Source organism: Heptranchias perlo, chromosome 1 (assembly GCF_035084215.1).
Source record: "Heptranchias perlo isolate sHepPer1 chromosome 1, sHepPer1.hap1, whole genome shotgun sequence".
NCBI lineage: Eukaryota > Metazoa > Chordata > Chondrichthyes > Hexanchiformes > Hexanchidae > Heptranchias > Heptranchias perlo.
This window is the reverse complement of record NC_090325.1, coordinates 115,013,543-115,034,097: the sequence shown is the minus strand read 5'-3', so window position 1 is coordinate 115,034,097 and position 20,555 is coordinate 115,013,543. Positions and strand designations below refer to the sequence as shown.

The following is a 20,555-nucleotide window of genomic DNA, read 5'->3' as shown; positions in this document are numbered from 1 at the left end:
TAAATTTTAGATGTAATGGTAGGAAAGCCCTAATTGCCAAATTCAAAGTGTGAGGCAAATCACCAAAACTTGAAGCTGACCAATGCTTCATGGTGAAAACAAATACATGAAGTATGATAGCCATGTGAAAGCAAGAGTTGAAGCAACAATTTGCATTTATATAGTGCCTTTAACATAGTAAAACATCCCAAGGTGCTTCACAGGAGAATTATCAGACAAAATTAACACTGAGCCATACAAGGAGCTATGAGGACAGGTGGCCAAAAGCTTGGTCAAAGAGGTAGGTTTTAAGGTGCAACTTAAAGGAGGAGAGGGAGATGGAGAGGCGGAGAGGATTGGGGAGGGAATTCCAGTGCTTAAGGCGGCTGACGTCATGGCCGCCAATGGTGCAGCAATTAAAATCGGGGATGCGCAAGAGGCCAGAATTGAAGGAGCGCAGAGATCTCAGAGGGTTGTAGGGCTGGAGGAGGTTATAGAAATAGGGAAGGGCGAGGCCATGGAGGGATTTGAACACAAGGATGAGAATTTTAAAATCCAGGCATTGCCAGACCGGGAGCCAACGTATGTCATCAAGCACAGGGGTGATTGGTGATGAAGCAGATCAGATATGAGCTTGCGGCAAACAAGAACCGTGTCGCAGGTAAATGTAATGGAACAAATGAAGAGCGTGGGGGTTAAATTTGATAGCCCCCCGAAGCCAGTCGTGGGGGTCGCAGTGCACGATTAACCCGCGCCTGGTTGTTGAGATGCAGGGAGCACGTGAGATTCGTGCTGCCTGGTCATTTACCTGATATCTTCAAGCAGCCAGGCCTAGCTGCGCTGTTGAGTGGCTGTGCACCAGCAGGGGGAACACCACGTAAAGGCAGCCTGCAACTCTTATTTGCAAAATATAAGATACGGTCTGCATGGAGTCTGAACAGAGATCAGACATCGCCAACGTGAAACACAGATGCAGGTCCCGTCCCTATGTTTACATAACTGTTGAGTTATGTTAAAACATTGAATAAAGGTTGAGCACTACTAAATCCCACGTCCTCCAATCTGCATGCCAGACCTCACCAATCTGCCGATCTGAGTTTGTAACAGGCCTACGAGAGTACGTGCACCAAGGTTCTCTGATGATGCAATAGAGACCTTGGTGCAAGAGGTGGACAGGAGGAGGGGCATCCTATATCGACAGTGGGACAAGAGGCCCTCCAGACATATGCTCCGAGACAGTAGGGGACAAAGTCAATGCCAGGTGCATAGCATCACAAACATGGATGCAGTGCAGGAAGAAGTTCAATGCTCTGACATGAGTGGTCAAGGTGAGTGAGGTCAACTGTCAAGTGGTATCTCCTACCAACTGCACCACTAGCCGCATCCACTGCTGCACGCACGACACCCATCGTTACCCACATACCAACAAACTCTTTCAATCAGTACTCAACTCTTCCAATCAGATGCTTCCTCTCATCCTCACAAGTTACCACTATTCAAACTGCACACCCACAACTCACAGGTCACCCAAACTGGCAGTTATTCAACCATGACAGGCACATCATCCAAACATCCTGCAGGACACTCACCAACACATGTCCCGCTTTCTTGCAGGAGAAGGTGGCGCATAACAGGAGGCAGCAAGTGGCAGTGGCTCCGTGGAACATGAACCTGCTGTCCTCTCTCAGATTGACAGCATTCTTGTCCCACCCCTGCCACTCTGCCAGTGCCCTTGCTATTGCCTGTCAGCTAGCCAACCCACTCCCTGTAGAGTATTGAAACGTTATTATAGGAACATAGGAAGGTAGGAACAGGAGTAGGCCATTTCGTCCCTCGAGCCTGTTCCGCCATTCAATGAGATCATGGTTGATCTGTGACCTATCTCCATATATCCGCCTAAGCCCCATATCCCTTAATACCTTTGGTTAACAAAAATCTATTAATCTCAGATTTAAAATTAACATTTGAGCTAGCATCAACTGCTGTTTGCAGAAGAGCGTTCCAAACTTCTACCATCCTTTGCATGTAGGAGCATTTCCTAATTTCACTCCTGCAAGTCCTGGCTCTAATTTTTAGGCTATGTCCCCTAGTCCTAGTATTGAAGTATAGGAGACCTCCAAAAACAGGTACAAACGTATCAGCACCCAGAAGCAATAATCCAGCAACTAACCTGTAACTCCTGCATGATCCCTTTGAAAAGCGCTGGTGGGGGGGGGGGTCTTCCATGCTGTTTACGACCTGTTCAGCCGTGCAAGGTTAAGGCAGTGCATTGGCTGGAGCATTGAGTTCCAAAATTGTATCCGTCCCTTTAAATCAATGTTGCACACTGATCTAATGCATATTCTCCTTACTTTACACATTGCCAGTGTTTGTTATCCACGTGTGTGCAAACGCCTTTACCAAGATGGCGTTCGCCGCATGTTACGCTAGAACATTCCGGAACCAATTTTGGGTCCTTAGGAGGCAGTGTAGTGCCTACAAAACGGGCACTACACGGCCCAATTTATAGCCCCTTAAGTTTTAACCCGCTTTTCATGAACCTGGAAACATGTCACTTGAAATTCCAACAAACTACGTGATGGACCTGGAGAGGAAAAATTATAAAAGGCGGCAAGATAGCTGGGATATTGGATGCCAAGAAGTCTAAGCATTTAAATTAATTTGACATTTTGAGTTTAGAGTGGAGCTTTTTCTGGATGCTGAATAATTACCACGAGTAAAGAAACAGTGTCTCAATAAAATGTTCCTCCTATGAACCACATTGTAAAAATGGCCATTCCAAGGCGAGTTATGAGCATCCAAAATTCTGTTTGAAAGAGCAGCTCCTGCCTTTAAAGTGTGCAATAGGTAAATTAGCACTCAGCCCCAATAGGGTGGAAAAACAGACCGAGTTTCTGGTCACTGTGCTTAATGCACAATGAGCAAGAGCAAGTCTCACTGGGATTCATTTTGTATCATATATTGGTAGCATTGTCGGACCAGAGATTCACCAATTGTCTATTAATCACCTGAATAAAAAAAGACTAAACACATAACTTGAAACTGCTTTTGGTTAAAGTGGCATGTGCCTGCATCCATACACCATGGGCGCAAGCACCTTAACGATGTGATTCCCAGTCAATAAGGAAAGTGTCAGTTACCAGAGCAAGTAGACAGTTGAACCTGCACTGACCAAATGCTTGTTTTGTCACACATTTGCCCCTTCCTCCCCCAAGATCACGAGGTTAAAGTGACAATTGCTTATTTGTACTTCCTGGAACAACTGTGCACACTTTGGAGTCTCTGCAAGAGAAGGTTTAGCTATAATTCTCTTGTAAACTATTTTATATCTGGCACAACAAAGCTGGCTGTTACTGCAGTTTTACACTTGAATCCCACTTTCTACTTCATGGTATACAACAATCATATGACAACTTTGAGCAGACCTGTCTGGAACCAAGCAGCTATGAAGGACAGATCCATTGCTGATTCTAGTTCATAGTTTTCTTCATTAAAGAGGAATTCCAGTTTCTCCATGAATATAGTCTTAAAGTTTTGAAAAGGAGCTCAGATGACTCAGTTTCTAAGCAGCTACAGATGTGAAGCTGCCACAGCCAACAAGCACTTTGGAAATGCTCTGCCTGCTGACACCAGGCTGAATAGGAGAATGTTACATTGATAGTTTGTTTTGAGCCTTAAGTGCTGTACTTTTGATGAAGCAAACTTATCTTGATATGGAAGAATGCATCTTTAAGGTTGATAGATGCCAGGCAGTCTGCTCCCTAAATGATCTGAGGTAGCATTACTATTTTGAACTTCTCCTTGAAGATAAAATTATTCAAGATCCTTACATTAAATGCATTTCAGAGAACGCCAATCTTTTTGGGGACGACAAAGTAACTAGAGTAAATCCTGCAATTTTCATACCCGAGGAAAACATCTCTTTGGCCTAAGACAGAAGAATATTCTTTACCTCTAAAGCCAAAACTTTGGTAACAGATTGACTGTCCCAAGAAACCTATCCCCCTGAACTCTGAGGGTTTCTTCAAAAGGATATGGAAAATTTGGATTCCTGGGCTAAAACTATATGTGCCCATGTCACTCTCAAAATGAGTTAAATTTATTTACCAACAAGTGGCTCAAATTGATGATGAAGTTAACTAACCTCATGCCATTGTCAGGGATGGCTGATTTGCTATGTAGTTATTACACAGACTGCTAAGCTACTGCAACAATCCACAATTGATGACCTCATTGGTGGTGGTGATGCAGCCCAGGGTATCTTGCTCCACAGGCATGCATGCTTATAAATTTCAGGTCTCCCTAATAACAGTCAGGTGAATCTTCCAGACTCTCTTTACAGGAGAATTTCTCTTATGGGAAGTTGGAGATGGTGGAAGGTTTTGTGAAATGTTAACCCAGGGGGCAGCTCAACTGGCTGGCCGTGCAACTCAATATTTTGTGAATGAGTAGGACCTCATCATATTGGACACGGCAGACTGTCCAGGAGTCTTGGATTGCCATACTTTGTTTGACTTGGAATATCACAGTTAAGTTAGCAACAGGCAAAGGTACAAAAGACCTACTCGTACTTATTGTATTTTTTATTATCACCGAGGAAATGGGAGATAAATCCTCCTACGTTATTCTTGTGGAATTCAGCATGGAGAAGGTGAAAGGGAAAACTCTAAGAAAACCTTCTAGTGCAAGATACCTAGTCCCCCATCATTGGCAGAATTCACAATGTGAGTAGAGTAACACCAAGTCTGACTGCAGTGTGGACATAACATTCAACTACTCATTTATATTTGATTCGTATTGGCCTAAACCCAATGGCTGTCTAAGGTATCATTTATCCTATTGATTCATCAAACTCTTCAGTATATCCAAAAGGCAACAAATATCCATTGTCTCAGTAGGGTCAGGTGTCAAGGTAAACAGACAAGCAAGCATCAGTCAGGGCCTGTTAGTACATTGATATGTTGAACAACTCTTATTGTTAAAGGCAATTTCCACCCTCTCCATGCCCCTCACACTGCAAAAATCAGGGTCACAACCAAAGACTGACAGGGTGGGCAGTTGCTGAGTCGAAGTTGCCTTTGAAAAATACTTTGAGGGGTTCCTCATCCGACCATCACCTCTCAATGCTCAAGGTATGCATCAGTCTCAGAACTAAGTGGGGAGGGAGAAGAATTAAAACTTCCTTCAAAATATTGGTATGGAAGACAAACTGTTGGATTGACCCAATACTGATGACTGTAGTCTTAAGGTCAAAGATGGCTTTGTTCCATTTTGTTGGACCCTGTTGGAGCCTGGGGGAAGTGCAGAGAACCCCCGATGCCATTCCTTCTTCCAGGATCACTTTCCATCATTTCAGTCTTTCCTAACAAGTCTGCTAGGAGTCTTGAAGCAAGCTTAGTATTTAACACACTATGCAATGTACAGAGGTGACGTGAGCAACATTTGCGGGTGTCATTATTGACTAATACTGATGTCAAATGTTATCAGCAACTTTGATGAAGTCACAATGGTCAGTAGATGTCACACTTAATGACACACATCTTGACTTAAGAACCTAAACGATTGGCGATTAACCCAGCATCAAAGCTAAAGGTCAGGCTTGGGTGTGTGGCCCAACTAAAAGTTCTATATACAAATGCACGGAGTATAAGGAATAAATTAAATGAACTACAGGTTCAAATTCAAATTGGAGGGTATGACATGATAGCTATTACTGAGACATGGCTGCAGGATGGTCAGGATTGGGAACTAAATATACCGGGTTATAAGGTCTACAGGAGAGATAGGGAAAATGGAAAAGGGGGAGGAGTAGCCTTAGTGATTAGAGATGAAATCACTTCAATGATAAAGGAGGATATAACGAGAGGTAAGCAGCCAACAGAGACCTTATGCGTTGAATTGAGAAATAGGAAAGGATCTAAGACTATAGTGGGAGTTGTGTATAGGACCCCTGGCAGCAGCTCTGAAGTGCTAGATTGTATAAATGCAGAGATTAGATAAGCGTGTAACAAAGGCATAGTGGTCTTAATGGGGGACTTTAACCTATCTAAGTTTGCCGATGACACAAAGATTGGTGGCATTGTAAGCAGTGTAGATGAAAACATAAAATTACAAAGCAATATTGATAAATTAGGTGAATGGGCAAAACTGTGGCAAATGGAATTCAATGTAGACAAATGTGAGGTCATCCACTTTGGATCAAAAATGGTAAAAAGTTAAAAACAGTGGATGTCCAAAGGGACTTAGGGGTTCAGGTACATAGATCATTGAAGTGTCATGAACAGGTGCAGAAAATAATCAAGAAGGCTAATAGAATGCTGGCCTTTATATCTGGAGGACGAGAGTACAAGGGGGCAGAAGTTATGCTGCAGCTATACAAAACCCTGGTTAGACCGCACCAGGAGTACTGTGAGCAGTTCTGGGCACCGCACCTTCAGAAGGACATATTGGCGGAGTGCAGCGTAGGTTTACTAGAATGATACCCAGACTTCAAGGATTAAGTTACGAGGCGAGATTACACAAATTGGGGTTGTATTCTCTCTGGAGTTTAGAAGGTTAAGGGGTGATCTGATCGAAGTTTATAAGATATTAAGGGGAACAGATAGGGTGGATAGAGAGAAACTATTTCCGCTGGTTGGGGATTCTAGGAGTAGGGGGCACAGTCTAAAAATTAGAGCCAGGCCTTTCAGGAGTGAGATTAGAAAACATTTCTACACACAAAAGGTGGTAGAAGTTTGGAACACTCTTCCGCAAACGGCAATTGATACTAGCTCAACTGCTAAATTTAAATCTGAGATAGATAGCTTTTTGGCAACCAAGGGTATTAAGGGATATGGGCCAAAGGCAGGTATATGGAACTAGATCACAGATCAGCCATGATCTTATCAAATGGCGGAGCAGGCACGAGGGGCTGAATGGCCTACTCCTGTTCCTATGTTCTTAAACATTGTTCTCTGGAATAGAGAATTAGTAGCACATACTAAATTGAACCAAACAAGCTTGCAAGAATTTATTTAAATCTACTTGCACTAATTAATCAAATTACTTAAATTGTAAGAAATAACCAAGCAAATAGCAAGTTTGAAGATTGTTTTTCACTCTGGTGTGGAATAATAGGACTGGTGCCAAAGACAACAGAAACTAGAACTGAGCTGTGAATTCAGAATGATACCTTGCATGAAATGTAGCTGGTGTGGGGAAGGACGGGTTCATCTGCACACATTACTGTAAGAATATAGATTCTTAAAGGAATAGTACCCTGTGATTTCCCTAATTTGACAATTGTTCATTTTTATATGAAGGTTCATTTTTTAATATAGAGGTTCAATAAACAAGGAAGAATTAAACATTTCTGGTATATTCACAAAGTGTGTGTCTATCAGGCCAGAATTTACTGTAGCCGGTGGACGATCTGTGCCCACCATTAGTCAGACTTGCCCGTGCCCATTTAATTTCCATTAGATCTTGCACTGGAAGTTGCCGTAAGTGGGAGATAAAAACAGCGTGACGTCCTCTACAGGGCATCTGGGATCTGTGTGAACAGGGCAAGCAATTGTGTATCTCCTTAACCAATCAGATTAAAGGATTGTTAAATGAACAGTGCAGTCTGAACCTGGAAGTGTAAGTTAGAATAGTGAATTCAATGTCAAATCAGGTATAGAAAGAGACATAAAGAGAGGGAAAGAAAGATTGGATTAAGAGAGAGAGTAAAAAGAGACAAAGAAAAAGTTTTTAAAAATGTAATTAAAACCTTTTTAAAAAAATCTCCAACAATTAAAAGCTGAAGGAATGAGACTCCACACTGTAATAGTTAATTTTGAGTGCCAGAGAGGTGATTTGGCAGTAATTAACATTATCACACCGTTAAAAGGATGCTTAGACTGAAATGGACAGGCCCCAACTTTATGGCAAGTTTAGTTCGTATCTACCTTGCAAGTACAGGAACTTCACACCATTCAATGCATTTGAATGTTGAGTCAAACAACGAGATGCCGTTTTCACGAAGCTAATGGTGGAGCGATGTATCTCGGACAGCAACTTCCGGCTTTTCGCGTTTAACTTTGCATCTGCCCTCGCCTGAAGTTGCTGTGCGATTTGCACATAAATAACGGTGAGTACCATTAGCCTCACCATTATTTTGACAGAAAAATCTGGGCCAATATATTCAACAATTTGCCAAGAAATAAATCAAATGATGCTGACATAAACGAAACATACTGTCGTTTTATTTTTCTTTAATCCACCAAGGCCAGTCATAACACTGCAATTCTGTGTATGAAAGGTTTTCTTTGTAAGGGATGTTAATTCTAGAGAATGTAACATTCCTCATTTCATACACCTTTTTGGGTTTCCACGCTGGCAACAAATCTCACCTGCCAGCAATGTATATTGGAAAACTATGAGCAGTGGCCTGCGATTTTACAATATGTGGTGCCAGCAGGTAAGGTTCACTTAAACTTTTAAAAGCTGATTTGGAATTTGTTTTGAATCAAAAGTAGCCTTCCAGTTTAAGGTCTCTGCAATCATTCCAATTTTTTTTATAAATGAGAAATCATTCAGGTAAAAGGTCCATAGTAAACAAATTGGCATGATTAAATGAAAAGATGAGGTAAATTAGGAAGCAGTGATTTGGTTACACTAAACTGGGATTTTATAATTCTGAAGATTGGAGGAGAAAGGAAAGATTGAGGTCAGGAGTTCCATAATTCAGAGGTCCTGGGAAACAATATATTTCAAAATATTGGGGATGTAGGGAGGTGAAAGAGCATATAATTTGGTGTATTTGAAAATGAAAAGGAACAACAAGAGCTCAGAGCAGCACCAACTTTAGTAGCAATGATTACATAGAATGTACAGTACCAAAACAGGCCAATTGGCCCAACAGGTCTTTGTGCTTCAAACAAGCCTCCTCCCTCCCTACTTCATCCAACCTATCAGCATATCCTTCTATTCCTTTCTCTCTCATTTGTTTATCTAGCTTCCCCTTAAATGCACCACAGATGGAGAAGACACACACAAAAGGTTGCAATGGAGAGAAAGTTTTGATGCTAGAGACTGTCTGCTCAATTTTTTAGACTGTTCAATGCATTATTCTGAGCCTCTGGCTACCATAGGAACAAAAATTAAAATAACCAATACGGCTTCCCCGACAGCTCAGCTGATTAAAGCAACGAGTAGTTGAGCCACACAGACCAAGGGTGTCCCAGACTCGACACCCAATATGTACTGTGTTAACTGATCTCAGCCGGGACATTTACCGACAGTACCTCTGGTAACAGAGGGAGAAACCAGTCAAGCTTCCCATTCCTTATTGTTGTTCAGCAATTCCTGCTGGAACTGCACTGGTCAGGATGTCAGGTGAGGACGAGATCAAACTTGGCTGCAGTGCCCTCACTGGTACAGTTGAATAGCTTACTGACATTCATTGTCCAGGATTATACATGAAGAATGGCTACTTGGGCGTAGCCATTACCCGAGCAAGTCAATTTTAGGATAGGAAGAAAGAAAACTGTCAGGAAAGAAAATTGTTAAATGATAATGAAATTAGAGTTGGGTACTGACTCTCATTACTACTTTGGTATTCTTTTACAATTAGTGTCCTGTGTTTTTGAAGCATTGATCATAATAATGAACTAATAATAAAGCAATCTGGAATTTTTAACAATTGCTTGGATGTGCTTGTTACAATGGCGCAGCACTTTAGTATTCCAATGCACAATGTACATTCACACCTGAAATTTCCCACATGTGGCATGGAGAAGTGCTGAGTCAAGCTTAGACCATCCCCCAAATAAAGGAAGAGGGAGATTAAAAAAGGGTCACCGCAAGTAACATTCAGTCCAATGGCAAAATGTATAGAGCTTGGGAGTAGAACCCCCTCTCAGCAAGGAATGACGAGTGGTACAGCGGGAACCTAAAAAGAGAAAATATATATACATTTTAAAAACATAAATTTCAAAAATTTACATTCACCATGTAAACTGTTTAGGGAAGTTTTAGACATCTATTTTGTTCTTCTACCTCGGACTTCCTCCCCACATAATCCAAGATCTCAATAGCTATAATTTAACTGTTTAGGAGACTATTAAAGAGAATTACCGGTCTTGTTGTTGCTTAAGCAGAAGCTCAGTTTTGTTTTGCGATTCCACTTTCAGGCTTTCCAGCTGTTCTTCAGTCTAAACCCAAACAACATGGATCAATAAGTTAATTTTAAATATCTAATTCAACTAGCTAACATGTCCACAAAATAATACTGAACTGTTTCTCAAAAGTTGGAAATTTTCCTGCATCTAATTTGTAATTAATAAACACTAGTTAATCTCCTGCAGCGTCACTCATTGACAAAATGTAAAAAAGTCACTCTCTTCTGTAATTGTCTCTGTTTCTCTTATCACTCCATAATTCTTTTCATCCCCTTGTCTGTTTTTGTTTATTTCCCAATCTCACTCTCTGCTTCTTACACTTTTTCACACTGTTGTATCGATTTCGCTGTTTGTCTACTTTCTCTCTCCATCTTTTTAAAAATCTCTTTCTCTCTGCTTCCTCATCATCTGTATATCCGCCTCTCTTTCTAATCATTTACTGATTTACATCGAGTCTACAGCACAGAAACAGACCATTCAGCCCAACTGGTCTATGTCGTTGTTTATGCTCCACGGGAGCCTCCTCCCTCCCTACTTCATCTAACCCTATTAGCATACCTTTTTATTCCTTTCTCCCTCGTGTGCTTATCTAGCTTCCCTTTAAATGCATCCATACTATTTGCCTCAACTTCATCTTGTGGTGGCGCATTCCACAATCTTATCACTCTTTGGGTAGAGAAGTTTCCCCTGAATTCCCTATTGGATTTATTAATTCCCTTATTCAATTTATAATCTTTTACACCTTTTTAAAAAAAATCTAATGCACTCATCAAAGTGCAGGATGTTAGTGCTAGGGAATAGAACTCTTCCTATTGTAAGGTCAGATGCACAGTTCCAACATGCCCAACCAGATGCACAGTTCATCACAACAATGTCCACTACCCACTGCAGCAATGTGACATTTTTTCATTTTCCACACCAGCCGTTCTTGGCCTCTCTGAGTGAACTTGATAACTGGTACCAAACGCAGGCAGGTTTGTGCTGTAGGCTCATGCCTATTATGGGTTGATACCATCCAAACTCATTTCACATGGGATCCTTATAACCAGCAGACAGAGGAGACTTCCTTCCCATCACCCTGGGCTGGATTTAAACCCAGAATGCAAGAGGTGAAAAATCAATGTTGATACACCCAGTTCCTTGTATTTTGCATCTCTATTAAAGCTTAGAAGCAACAACAACAATTTGCATTTATATAGCGCCTTTAACATAGCAAAAAATCCTAAGGCGCTACACAGGAGCATTATCCAACAAAATTTGGTACATTTTCTCCACATAAGGAGATCTAGGACAAGTGATAAAAGCTTGGTCAAAGAGGTAGGTTTTAAGGAGCATCTTAAAGGAGGAGAGAGAGATAGACGGGCAGAGAGATTTAGGGAGGGAATTCCAGAGCTTAGAGCCTAAGCAGCTGAAGGCATGGCCTTCAATGGTAGACCGATGAAACTATGCAAGAGGCCTGAATTGGAGGAGCGCAGAGATTTTGGAGAGTTCTGGGCTGGAGGAGGTCACAGAGATAGGAAGGAGCGAGGCCACGGAGGGATTTGAAAACAAGGATGAAAATTTTAAAATCGAGGCATTGTCGGGCCGGGAACCAATGTAGGTCGGCGAGCACAGCAAGATGGGCACCTGAGCTAGAATGTATTCATCTCCAGGCTCGATTGTCTTTCAATCGCTCGTGCAGTAGATCTGAAACTGTAGCCTTAAAATGGCACTGCAACATGGCGGAAGAGGGAAATTCAAGGTCAGTTCCTGAGGAAAATACAGAGGTCAACTGCAGTGGGAAGTGGGCCAATTCCAGGAAAAGAAGCAGTGAGACAGGCTGAAAGTTGGGAAGGAGCCTAGCTGAGGCCAGAAGTCTGGCAGTATGCACTTGTCAACTACTGTTAAAATTACAATGGCGCAAAAATGAGGAAAGTCCTGGTCAGCATCTGATCAATCCCTAACTATTAGCACTTGATTGGTCAAGAGCCAATGTAGGTCAGTGGCAATGGGGGTGGGGGGGGGGGGTGATAGGTGAGCAAGACTTAATGTGGAATAGGATATGGAGAGTATTGAGTGGGCTACGGAGGCTCGGAGGTTGGCCGATCGAGTCTGGAGGTCACAAAGACATGTATCTCTGTGACGGAGAAGATATGGGGTCAGAAACTCAGCGCAGAATCGAATAGGATGCTAAGATTACGAACAGTCTTGTTCAGGCGGAGAGTGGCTGGGGAGAGGAATGGAATTAGTAGCAAGGGTAAGGAGTTTGTGGCAAGGACCGAAGATGGTCGTTTAAGCCTTACCAAAATTCAACTGGAGGAAATTGCAGCTCATCCAAGACTGGATGTCGGGCAAGCAATCTGACAACAAGGCAATGGAGGGGGCGAGAGGGGTGTTGGAGAGGTACAGCTGGACGTTGCCAGCGTAAATGTGGAAGCTGACCCCATGTCTTTGGATGTCATCACCAAGGGACGGCATTTATGAGGAAGAGGAGTGGGACAAAGATAGATCCTTGGGGGAAGTCAAGGCATAATGGTGCAGGGGCAGGAAAAGAAGTCATTGCTGGAGATGCTCCAGCTACAATTGGAAAGTATGAGTGGAACAAACAATAGCAACTTGCATTTATATAGCCCCTTTAACGTAGTAAAATGTCCCAAAGTGCTTCACAGAAGCGATTATTAAACAAAATTTGACACCGAGCCACATAAGCAGGTATTAGGACAGGCAAAGAGGTAGGTTTTAAGGAGCATCTTAAAAGAGAAGAGCGAGGCAGAGAGGAGGACAGGTTTAGGGAGGGAATTCCAGAGCTTAGGGCCTAGGCAGCTGAAGGCACAGCCGCCAGTGGTGGAACGATGAAAATCAGGGATGCGCAAGAGGCAAGAATTGGAGGAGTGCAGGATCTCGGAGGAATGGAGGGCTGGAGGAGGTTACAGCGATAGGGAGGGGCAAGGCCATGGAGGGATTTGAAAACAAGGATGAGAATTTTAAAATCGAGGCGTTCCCAGACCGGGAGCCAATGAAGGTCAGCGAGCACAGGGGTGATGGGTTAATAGGACTTGGTGCAAGTTAGAATACGGGCAGCAGAGTTTTGGATGAGCTCAAGTTTATGGAGGGTGGAAGATAGAAGGTCGGCCAGGAGAGCATTGGAATAGTCCAGTCTGGAGATAACAAAGGCATGGATGAGGGTTTCAACAGTAGATGAGCTGAGGCAGGGGCGGAGACGGGCGATGTTACGGAGGTGGAAGTAGGTGGTCTTGTTGATGGAACAAAGTTAGGGCAATCGCACTGAGTTGGACAATGGAGGAGAAGTGTTGGAGGAGGATGGTGTGGTTGGTTATGTCATCAGCTGAAGTGAGATGGAGAAGAATAAGGAAGAATAATGCACCATGGTCACAGTAACACAGAATGTTATTTGTGACTTTGATTAGGGCTGTTTCATTGTTGAGGCATGGCAGAAACTTGATTGGAGAGATTCAAACAGGAAGTTGTGGGAAAGATTGGCACAGATTTGGGAGGTCATAAGGATTGGAGAAGAAAGAGAGAATGAAGCTCAGGCAGTAGTTTCCAAGGACAGAGGGGTCAAGAGGAGTTTTTTGAGGAGTGGGGATGACAGCAGTTTTGAAGGGGGGGAGTGGGGAGACAGTGCCCGAGAAGAGGGAACCATTTACTGTGTTAGCTAGCAGGGTACCAAGAAGGGAAGTTGAGTGGTCAGCACCTTAGAGGAAATGGGTCAAGGGAGCAGAAGGTGAGTCTCATCAACAAGGTGAGCTCGGAGAGTGCATGATGGGAGATCGGAGAGAGACGAGAGATGTGAGGTCAGAGCTAGGGTAGGGGGAAAAATGGGGTGAAGGCAGCAGAGGTAACTAAGCAGATGAACTCCTCGCACTTGTTGTTGGAGGTGAGGGAGGGGAGAGGGGTTTAAGGAAATGGTTGGTAAAGGAGAACAGAAGTCAGGGGTGCTCCCCAGGGTGATCCTGTACAAGTGGGTGGTTTTGGCAGAGGAAAGTGAGACCCGATAGTGCTTGATGTTTTTTTTTATTCATTCATGGGATGTGGGCGTTGCTGGCGAGGCCAGCATTTATTGCCCATCCCTAATTGCCCTTGAGGTGGTGGTGGTGAGCCGCTTCTTGAACCGCTGCAGTCCATGTGGTGAAGGTTCTCCCACAGTGCTGTTAGGAAGGGAGTTCCAGGATTTTGACCCAGCGACGATGAAGGAACGGCGATATATTTCCAAGTCGGGATGGTATGTGACTTGGAGGGGAACGTGCAAGTGGTGTTGTTCCCATGTGCCTGCAGCTCTTGTCCTTCTAGATGGTAGAGGTCGCGGGTTTGGGAGGTGCTGTCGAAGAAGCCTTGGCAAGTTGCTGCAGTGCATTCTGTGGATGGTACACACTGCAGCCACTGTGCGCCGGTGGTGAAGCGAGTGAATCTTTAGGGCGGTGGATGGGGTGCCAATCAACTGGGCTGCTTTGTCCTGGATGGTGTCGAGCTTCTTGAGTGTTGTTGGAGCTGCACTCATCCAGGCAAGTGGAGAGTATTCCATCACACTCCTGACTTGTGCCTTGTAGATGGTGGAAAGGCTTTGGGGAGTCAGGAGGTGAGTCACTCGCCGCAGAATACCCAGCCTCTGACCTGCTCTTGTAGCCACAGTATTTATGTGGCTGGTCCAGTTAAGTTTCTGGTCAATGGTGACCCCCAGGATGTTGATGGTGGGGGATTCGGCGATGGTAATGCCGTTGAATGTCAAGGGGAGGTGGTTCGACTCTCTCTTGTTGGAGGTGGTCATTGCCTGGCACTTGTCTGGCGCAAATGTTATTTGCCATTTATCAACCCAAGCCTGGATGTTGTCCAGGTCTTGCTGCATGCGGGCACGGACTGCTTCATTATCTGAGGGGTTGCGAATGGAACTGAACACTGTGCAATCATCAGCGAACATCCTCATTTCTGACCTTATGATGGAGGGAAGGTCATTGATGAAGCAGCTGAAGATGGTTGGGCCTATGACACTGCCCTGAGGAACTCCTGAAGCAATGTCCTGAGGCTGAGATGATTGGCCTCCAACAACCATTACCATCTTCCTTTGTGCTAGGTATGACTCCAGCCACTGGAGAGTTTTCCCCCTGATTCCCATTGACTTCAATTTTACTAGGGCTCCTCGGTGCCACACTCGGTCAAATGCTGTCTTGATGTCAAGGGCAGTCACTCTCACCTCACCTCTGGAATTCAGCTCTTTTGTCCATGTTTGGACCAAGGCTGTAATGAGGTCTGGAGCCGAGTGGTCCTGACGGAACCCAAACTGAGCATCGGTGAGCAGGTTATTGGTGAGTAAGTTCCGCTTGATAGCACTGTCGACAACACCTTCCATCACTTTGCTGAGATTGAGAGTAGACTGCTGGGGCGGTGATGTGTTCCAGCTGGATCTGGTAATCATAGTAGGTACAGCACAGGAGGATGCCATTTGGCCCGTCTTGCCTGTGCCAGGTCTTCAAAAGAGTTATCAAATTAGTCCCATCCCCCTGCTCTTTCCCCATAGCCCTGTAATTTTTTTCCCTTCAAGTATTTATCTAATTCCCTTTTGAAAGTTACTAATGAATCTGCTTCCACCACCCTTTCAGGCAGCGCATTCCAGATCATTACAACTCACTGTGTAAAAAAATGTTTCCTCATGTCGCCTCCGGCTCTTTTGCTGATCACTTTAAATCTGTGTCCTCTGGTTATCAACCCTTATGCCACTGGAAACAGTTTCTCCTTATTTACTCTATCAAAACCGTTCATCATTTTGAACACCTCTAAACGTTCTCTGTTCTAAGGAGAACAACTCCTGCTTCTCCAGTCTTTCCACATAACTGAAGTCCCTCATCCCTGGCACCATTCTAAAAAAATTCTTCTGCACCCTCTCTAAGGCCTTTAAAACCTTCCTAAAGTGTGATGCCCAGAATTGAACACAATACTCCAGCTGAGGCTGAACCAGTGTTTTATAAAGGTTTAGCATAACTTCCTTGCTTTTGTACTCTATGACTCCAGTAATAAAGCCCAGGATCCGATATGCTTTTTTTTTTAAACAGCCTTCTCAACTTGTCCTGCCACCTTCAAAGATTTGTGTATGTGTAACCCTGGATGGCTAAACCAGTTCTGCACTAGATGAGCTCAAGTCTGTACTCCTTGGACTTGAGTAAGTGAAGATTGGGGCTATACTTGGAAAATGATTGGGATGGGAGAGAATAAAGGTTTTGCTGGGGACAAGGACATCAAAGGTGGCACTGAGTGGGTGCTTGACAAATAGACAGCTGCAGAAGTATCATAGTTTCATCATAAATCTTTGCAAAACAATGACTTACTGGACCAAGTCTTCCTTTGAGGTAGGAAATGTCAGCATTCATATCCCTCAGGACTTTGTCCACTGCTGTGCCCATGTTCTGGACATGAAGGCTGCAGATGTTTTCATGTTCATATACTTTCTTGCTAGTGCACTCCTCGTAACGTATCAGTGCTTGATGGATTTCATTTAGCACAGTATCGTAGACATGTACCTTTTTCCTCAGTTGCTCAATCTGAGTATTGGCATCTCGAACAGTCTCATCTTGCATACGATTAACTGTTTCGAGGTCTTGCACTGTGTTGTGTAGCTTGCAGATCAATTCTCCTTGGTCTTGACTCTCTTTCAGTCTGAAATATAACCCATAACCACAGATTTCAGCAATGGCTATTGCAAGGTTCCATTAATTCTTAGCCTGTTACTTGCACATTTCTACAGTGTATTGAAAAGGATTAATAGGTTTTCACAGGAAAAGGTTATATCAAGACTACAGCTCAGAAACAGGCCATTCGGCCCAACTGGTCTATGCCAGCGTTTATGCTCCACACGAGCCTCCTCCCTCCCTACTTCATCTAACCCTATCTGCATACCCTTCTATTCATTTCTCCCTCATGTACTAATCCAGCTCCATAGGAACATAGGAACAGGAGTAGGCCATTCAGCCCCTCGTGCCTGCTCCGCCATTTGATAAGGTCATGGCTGATCCGTGATCTAACTCCATATACCTGACTTTGGCCCATATCCCTTAATACCTTTGGTTGCCAAAAAGCTATCTATAAATGTATCCTTAAATGTACCTATGCTATTTGCCTCAACCACTCCTTGTGGTAGCATGTTCCACATTCTTACCACTCTTTGTGTAAAGAAGTTTCTCTTGACTTCCCTATTGGATTTATTAGTGACTATTTTGCATTTATGACCTCTAGTTTTGGACTTCCCCACAAGTGGAAACATTTTCTCTACATCTACCCTATCAAACCCTTTCACTATCTTAAAGACCTTTATCAGGTCACTCCTCAGCCTTCTCTTTTCTAGAGAAAAGAGCCCCAGCCCCAGATTGTTCAGCCTTTCTTGATAAGTATATCCTCTCAATTCTGGTATCATCATAACTTCTCTGCTTTTCAATGCTATCCCTCTAGAAATGAGCCGCAGTGCTTGATTTGCCTTTTTTTAAATGGCCTCATTAACCTGTGTCGCTACTTTATGATTTGAGTATCTATACCGCTAGATCCCTTTGCTCCTCTAGCCCATTCAGACTCTTTTTATTCAAGCAATATGTGGCCTCCTTATTCTTCCTACCAAAATGCACCACCTCACATTTATCTATATTGATATTCATTTGCTAATTACACGCCCATTCTGCATGTTTATTAATCCTCTTGCATTTTGACGCATTCCTCCTTTGTATTAACTACACCCCCCAATTTGGCGTCGTCCGCAAATTTTGAAATTGTACTTCCGATTCCCAAATCCAAATCATTAATGGAAATTGTGAACAACAGTGGTCCCAGCACCGATCCTTGTGGAACACCACTTCCCACCTTTTGCCAGTCTGAATAGCTAACCTTAAGTCCGACTCTATGTTTTCTATTTTGTAGCCAGCTTGCTATCCATTCTGCCACCTGTCCCCTGACTCCACATGCTCTGACCGTAGTCATGAGTTTACAATGCGGTACCTTATTGAAGGCCTTTTGAAAATCCAAATATATTACATCTACTGCATTACCCTTGTCTACTCTTTCCATTACTTCTTCAAAGAATTCAATCAGGTTGGTCTAGCATGACTTTCCCTTCTGAAATTCGTGCTTTCTATTTTCATTTTCCAGATGTTTTTCTATTACATCTTTAAGTAAAGATTCCATTTTCTTTCCTACCACCAACATTAAGCTAATCGGTCTATAGTTCCCTGGACTTGTTCCATCTCCCTTTTCAAATATAGGAACAACGTTAGATCAGCCATGATCTTATCAAATGGCGGAGCAGGCACGAGCGGCTGAATGGCCTACTCCTGTTCCTATGTTCCTAACATTAGCTGTCCACCAGTCCTTTGACTCTATTCCCTTTTCTAGTGAATTTTTATATATATGTAATAGTGCCTCTGCTATTTCCTCCCTAACTTCTTTTAATATTCGTGAATGAAATCCACCCGGACCAGGGGTTTTATCCTCTCTAACTTTGATTAGTTTATCAATTTTTAAAAAATTCATTCATGGGATGTGGGCGTCGCTGGCATGGCCAACATTTATTGCCCATCCCTAATTGCTCGAAAAGGTGGTGGTGAGCCGCCTTCTTGAACCGCTGCAGTCCGTGTGATGAAGGTTCTCCCACAGTGCTGTTAGGTAGGGAGTTCTAGGATTTTGACCCAGCGACGAAGGATCAGCGAAATATTTCCAAGTCGGGATGGTGTGTGACTTGGATGAGAACGTGCAGGTGGTGTTGTTCCCATGTCCCTGCTGCCCTTGTCCTTCTAGGTGGTAGAGGTCACGGGTTTGGGAGGTGCTGTCGAAGAAGCCTTGGCGAGTTGTTGCAGTGCATCCTGTGGATGGTACACACTGCAGCCACGGTGCGCCGGTGGTGAAGGGAGTGAATGTTTAGGGTGGTGGATGGGGTGCCAATCAAGCGGGCTGCTTTGTCCTGGATGGTGTCGAACTTCTTGAGAGCTGCACTCATCCAGGCAAGTGGAGAGTATTCCATCACACTCCTGATGTGTGCCTTGTAGATGGTGGAAAGATGTTGGGGAGTCAGGAGGTGAGACACTCGCCACAGAATACCCAGACTCTGACCTGCTGTTGTAGCCACAGTATTTCTGTGGCAGGTCCAGTTAAGTTTCTGGTCAATGGTGACCCCCCCAGAATGTTGTTGGTGCAGGATTCGGTGATGGTTATGCCATTGAATGTCAAGGGGAGGTGGTTAGACTCTCTTGTTGGGATGGTCATTGCCTGGCACTTGTTTGGCGCAAATGTTACTTGCCACTTATCAGCCCAAGCCAGGATGTTGTCCAGGTCTTGCTGCATGCAGGCAAGGACTGCTTCATTATTTGTGGGGTTGTGAATGGAACTGAACACTGTGCAATCATCAGCAAACATCCCCATTTCTGATCTTATGATAGAGGGAAGGTCAGTGATGAAGCAGTTGAAGGTGCTTGGGCCTAGGACACTGCCCTGAGGAACTCATGCAGCAATGTCCTGGGGCTGAGATGATTGGCCTCCAACAACCATTACCATCTTCCTTTGTGCTAGGTATGACTCCAGCCACTGGAGAGTTTTCCCTGATTCCCAATGACTTCAATTTTGCTAGGGCTCCTTGGTGCCACACTCGGTCAAATGCTGCCTTGATGTCAAGGGCAGTCACTCTCACCTCACCTCTGGAATTCAGCTCTTTTGCCTATGTTTGCACCAAGGCTGTAATGAGGTCGGGAGCCGAGTGGTCCTGCCAGAATTGGGATTAGAATGGGCACCTGGTTGTTCTTGGAGCCGGTGCGGACACGATGGGCTGAATGGCCCTCTTCTGTGCTGTATCTTTTCTATGGTTCTATGGAACCCAAACTGAGCATCGGTGAGCAGGTTATTGGTGAGTAAGTGCCGCTTGATAGGACTGTCGACGACACCTTCCATTACTTTGCTGATGAATGAAAGTATACTGATGGGGCAGTAATTGGCTGGATTGGAATTGTCCTATTTGTGGACAGGGCATACCTGGGCAATTTTCCACATTGTCGGGTAGATGCCAGTGCCTGTAGCTGTACTGGAACAGTTTGGCTAGAGGCACGGCTAGTTCTGGGGCACAAGTCTTCAGCACTACAGCTGGGATGTTGTCGGGGCCCATAGCCTTTGCTGTATCCAGTTTCTTGATATCACGTGGAGTGAATCGAATTGGCTGAAGACTGGCTTCTGTGATGGTGGGGATATCGGGAGGAGGCCGAGATGGATCATCTACTCGGCACTTCTGGCTGAAGATGGTTGCAAACGCTTCAGCCTTCTCTTTTGCACTCACGTGCTGGACATTGCCATCATTTAGGATGGGGATGTTTACAGAGCCTCCTCCTCCCATTAGTTGTTTAATTGTCCACCACCATTCACGACTGGATGTGGCAGGACTGCAGAGCTTTGATCTGATCCGTTGATTGTGGAATCGCTTAG

General features: G+C 44.0%; 1 protein-coding gene across 5 annotated transcripts in view; it reads right to left on the bottom strand.

The window, feature by feature from the left end:
• LOC137325263 (coiled-coil domain-containing protein 158-like) overlaps positions 1–20,555 on the bottom strand; it is a 137,979-nt gene that overhangs the window by 79,563 nt on the left and 37,861 nt on the right. For 4 of the 5 annotated variants that reach the window (XM_067990174.1, XM_067990183.1, XM_067990146.1 and 1 more), the window contains exons 7-8: positions 16,439–16,766; positions 10,078–10,154 (exon numbers count right to left, since the gene is read on the bottom strand). In XM_067990174.1, coding sequence (XP_067846275.1) covers positions 10,078–10,154; positions 16,439–16,766 — 405 coding nt within the window. The remainder of the gene's footprint in view (positions 1–10,077; positions 10,155–16,438; positions 16,767–20,555) is intronic. The other variant, XM_067990164.1, reaches the window with a different exon arrangement.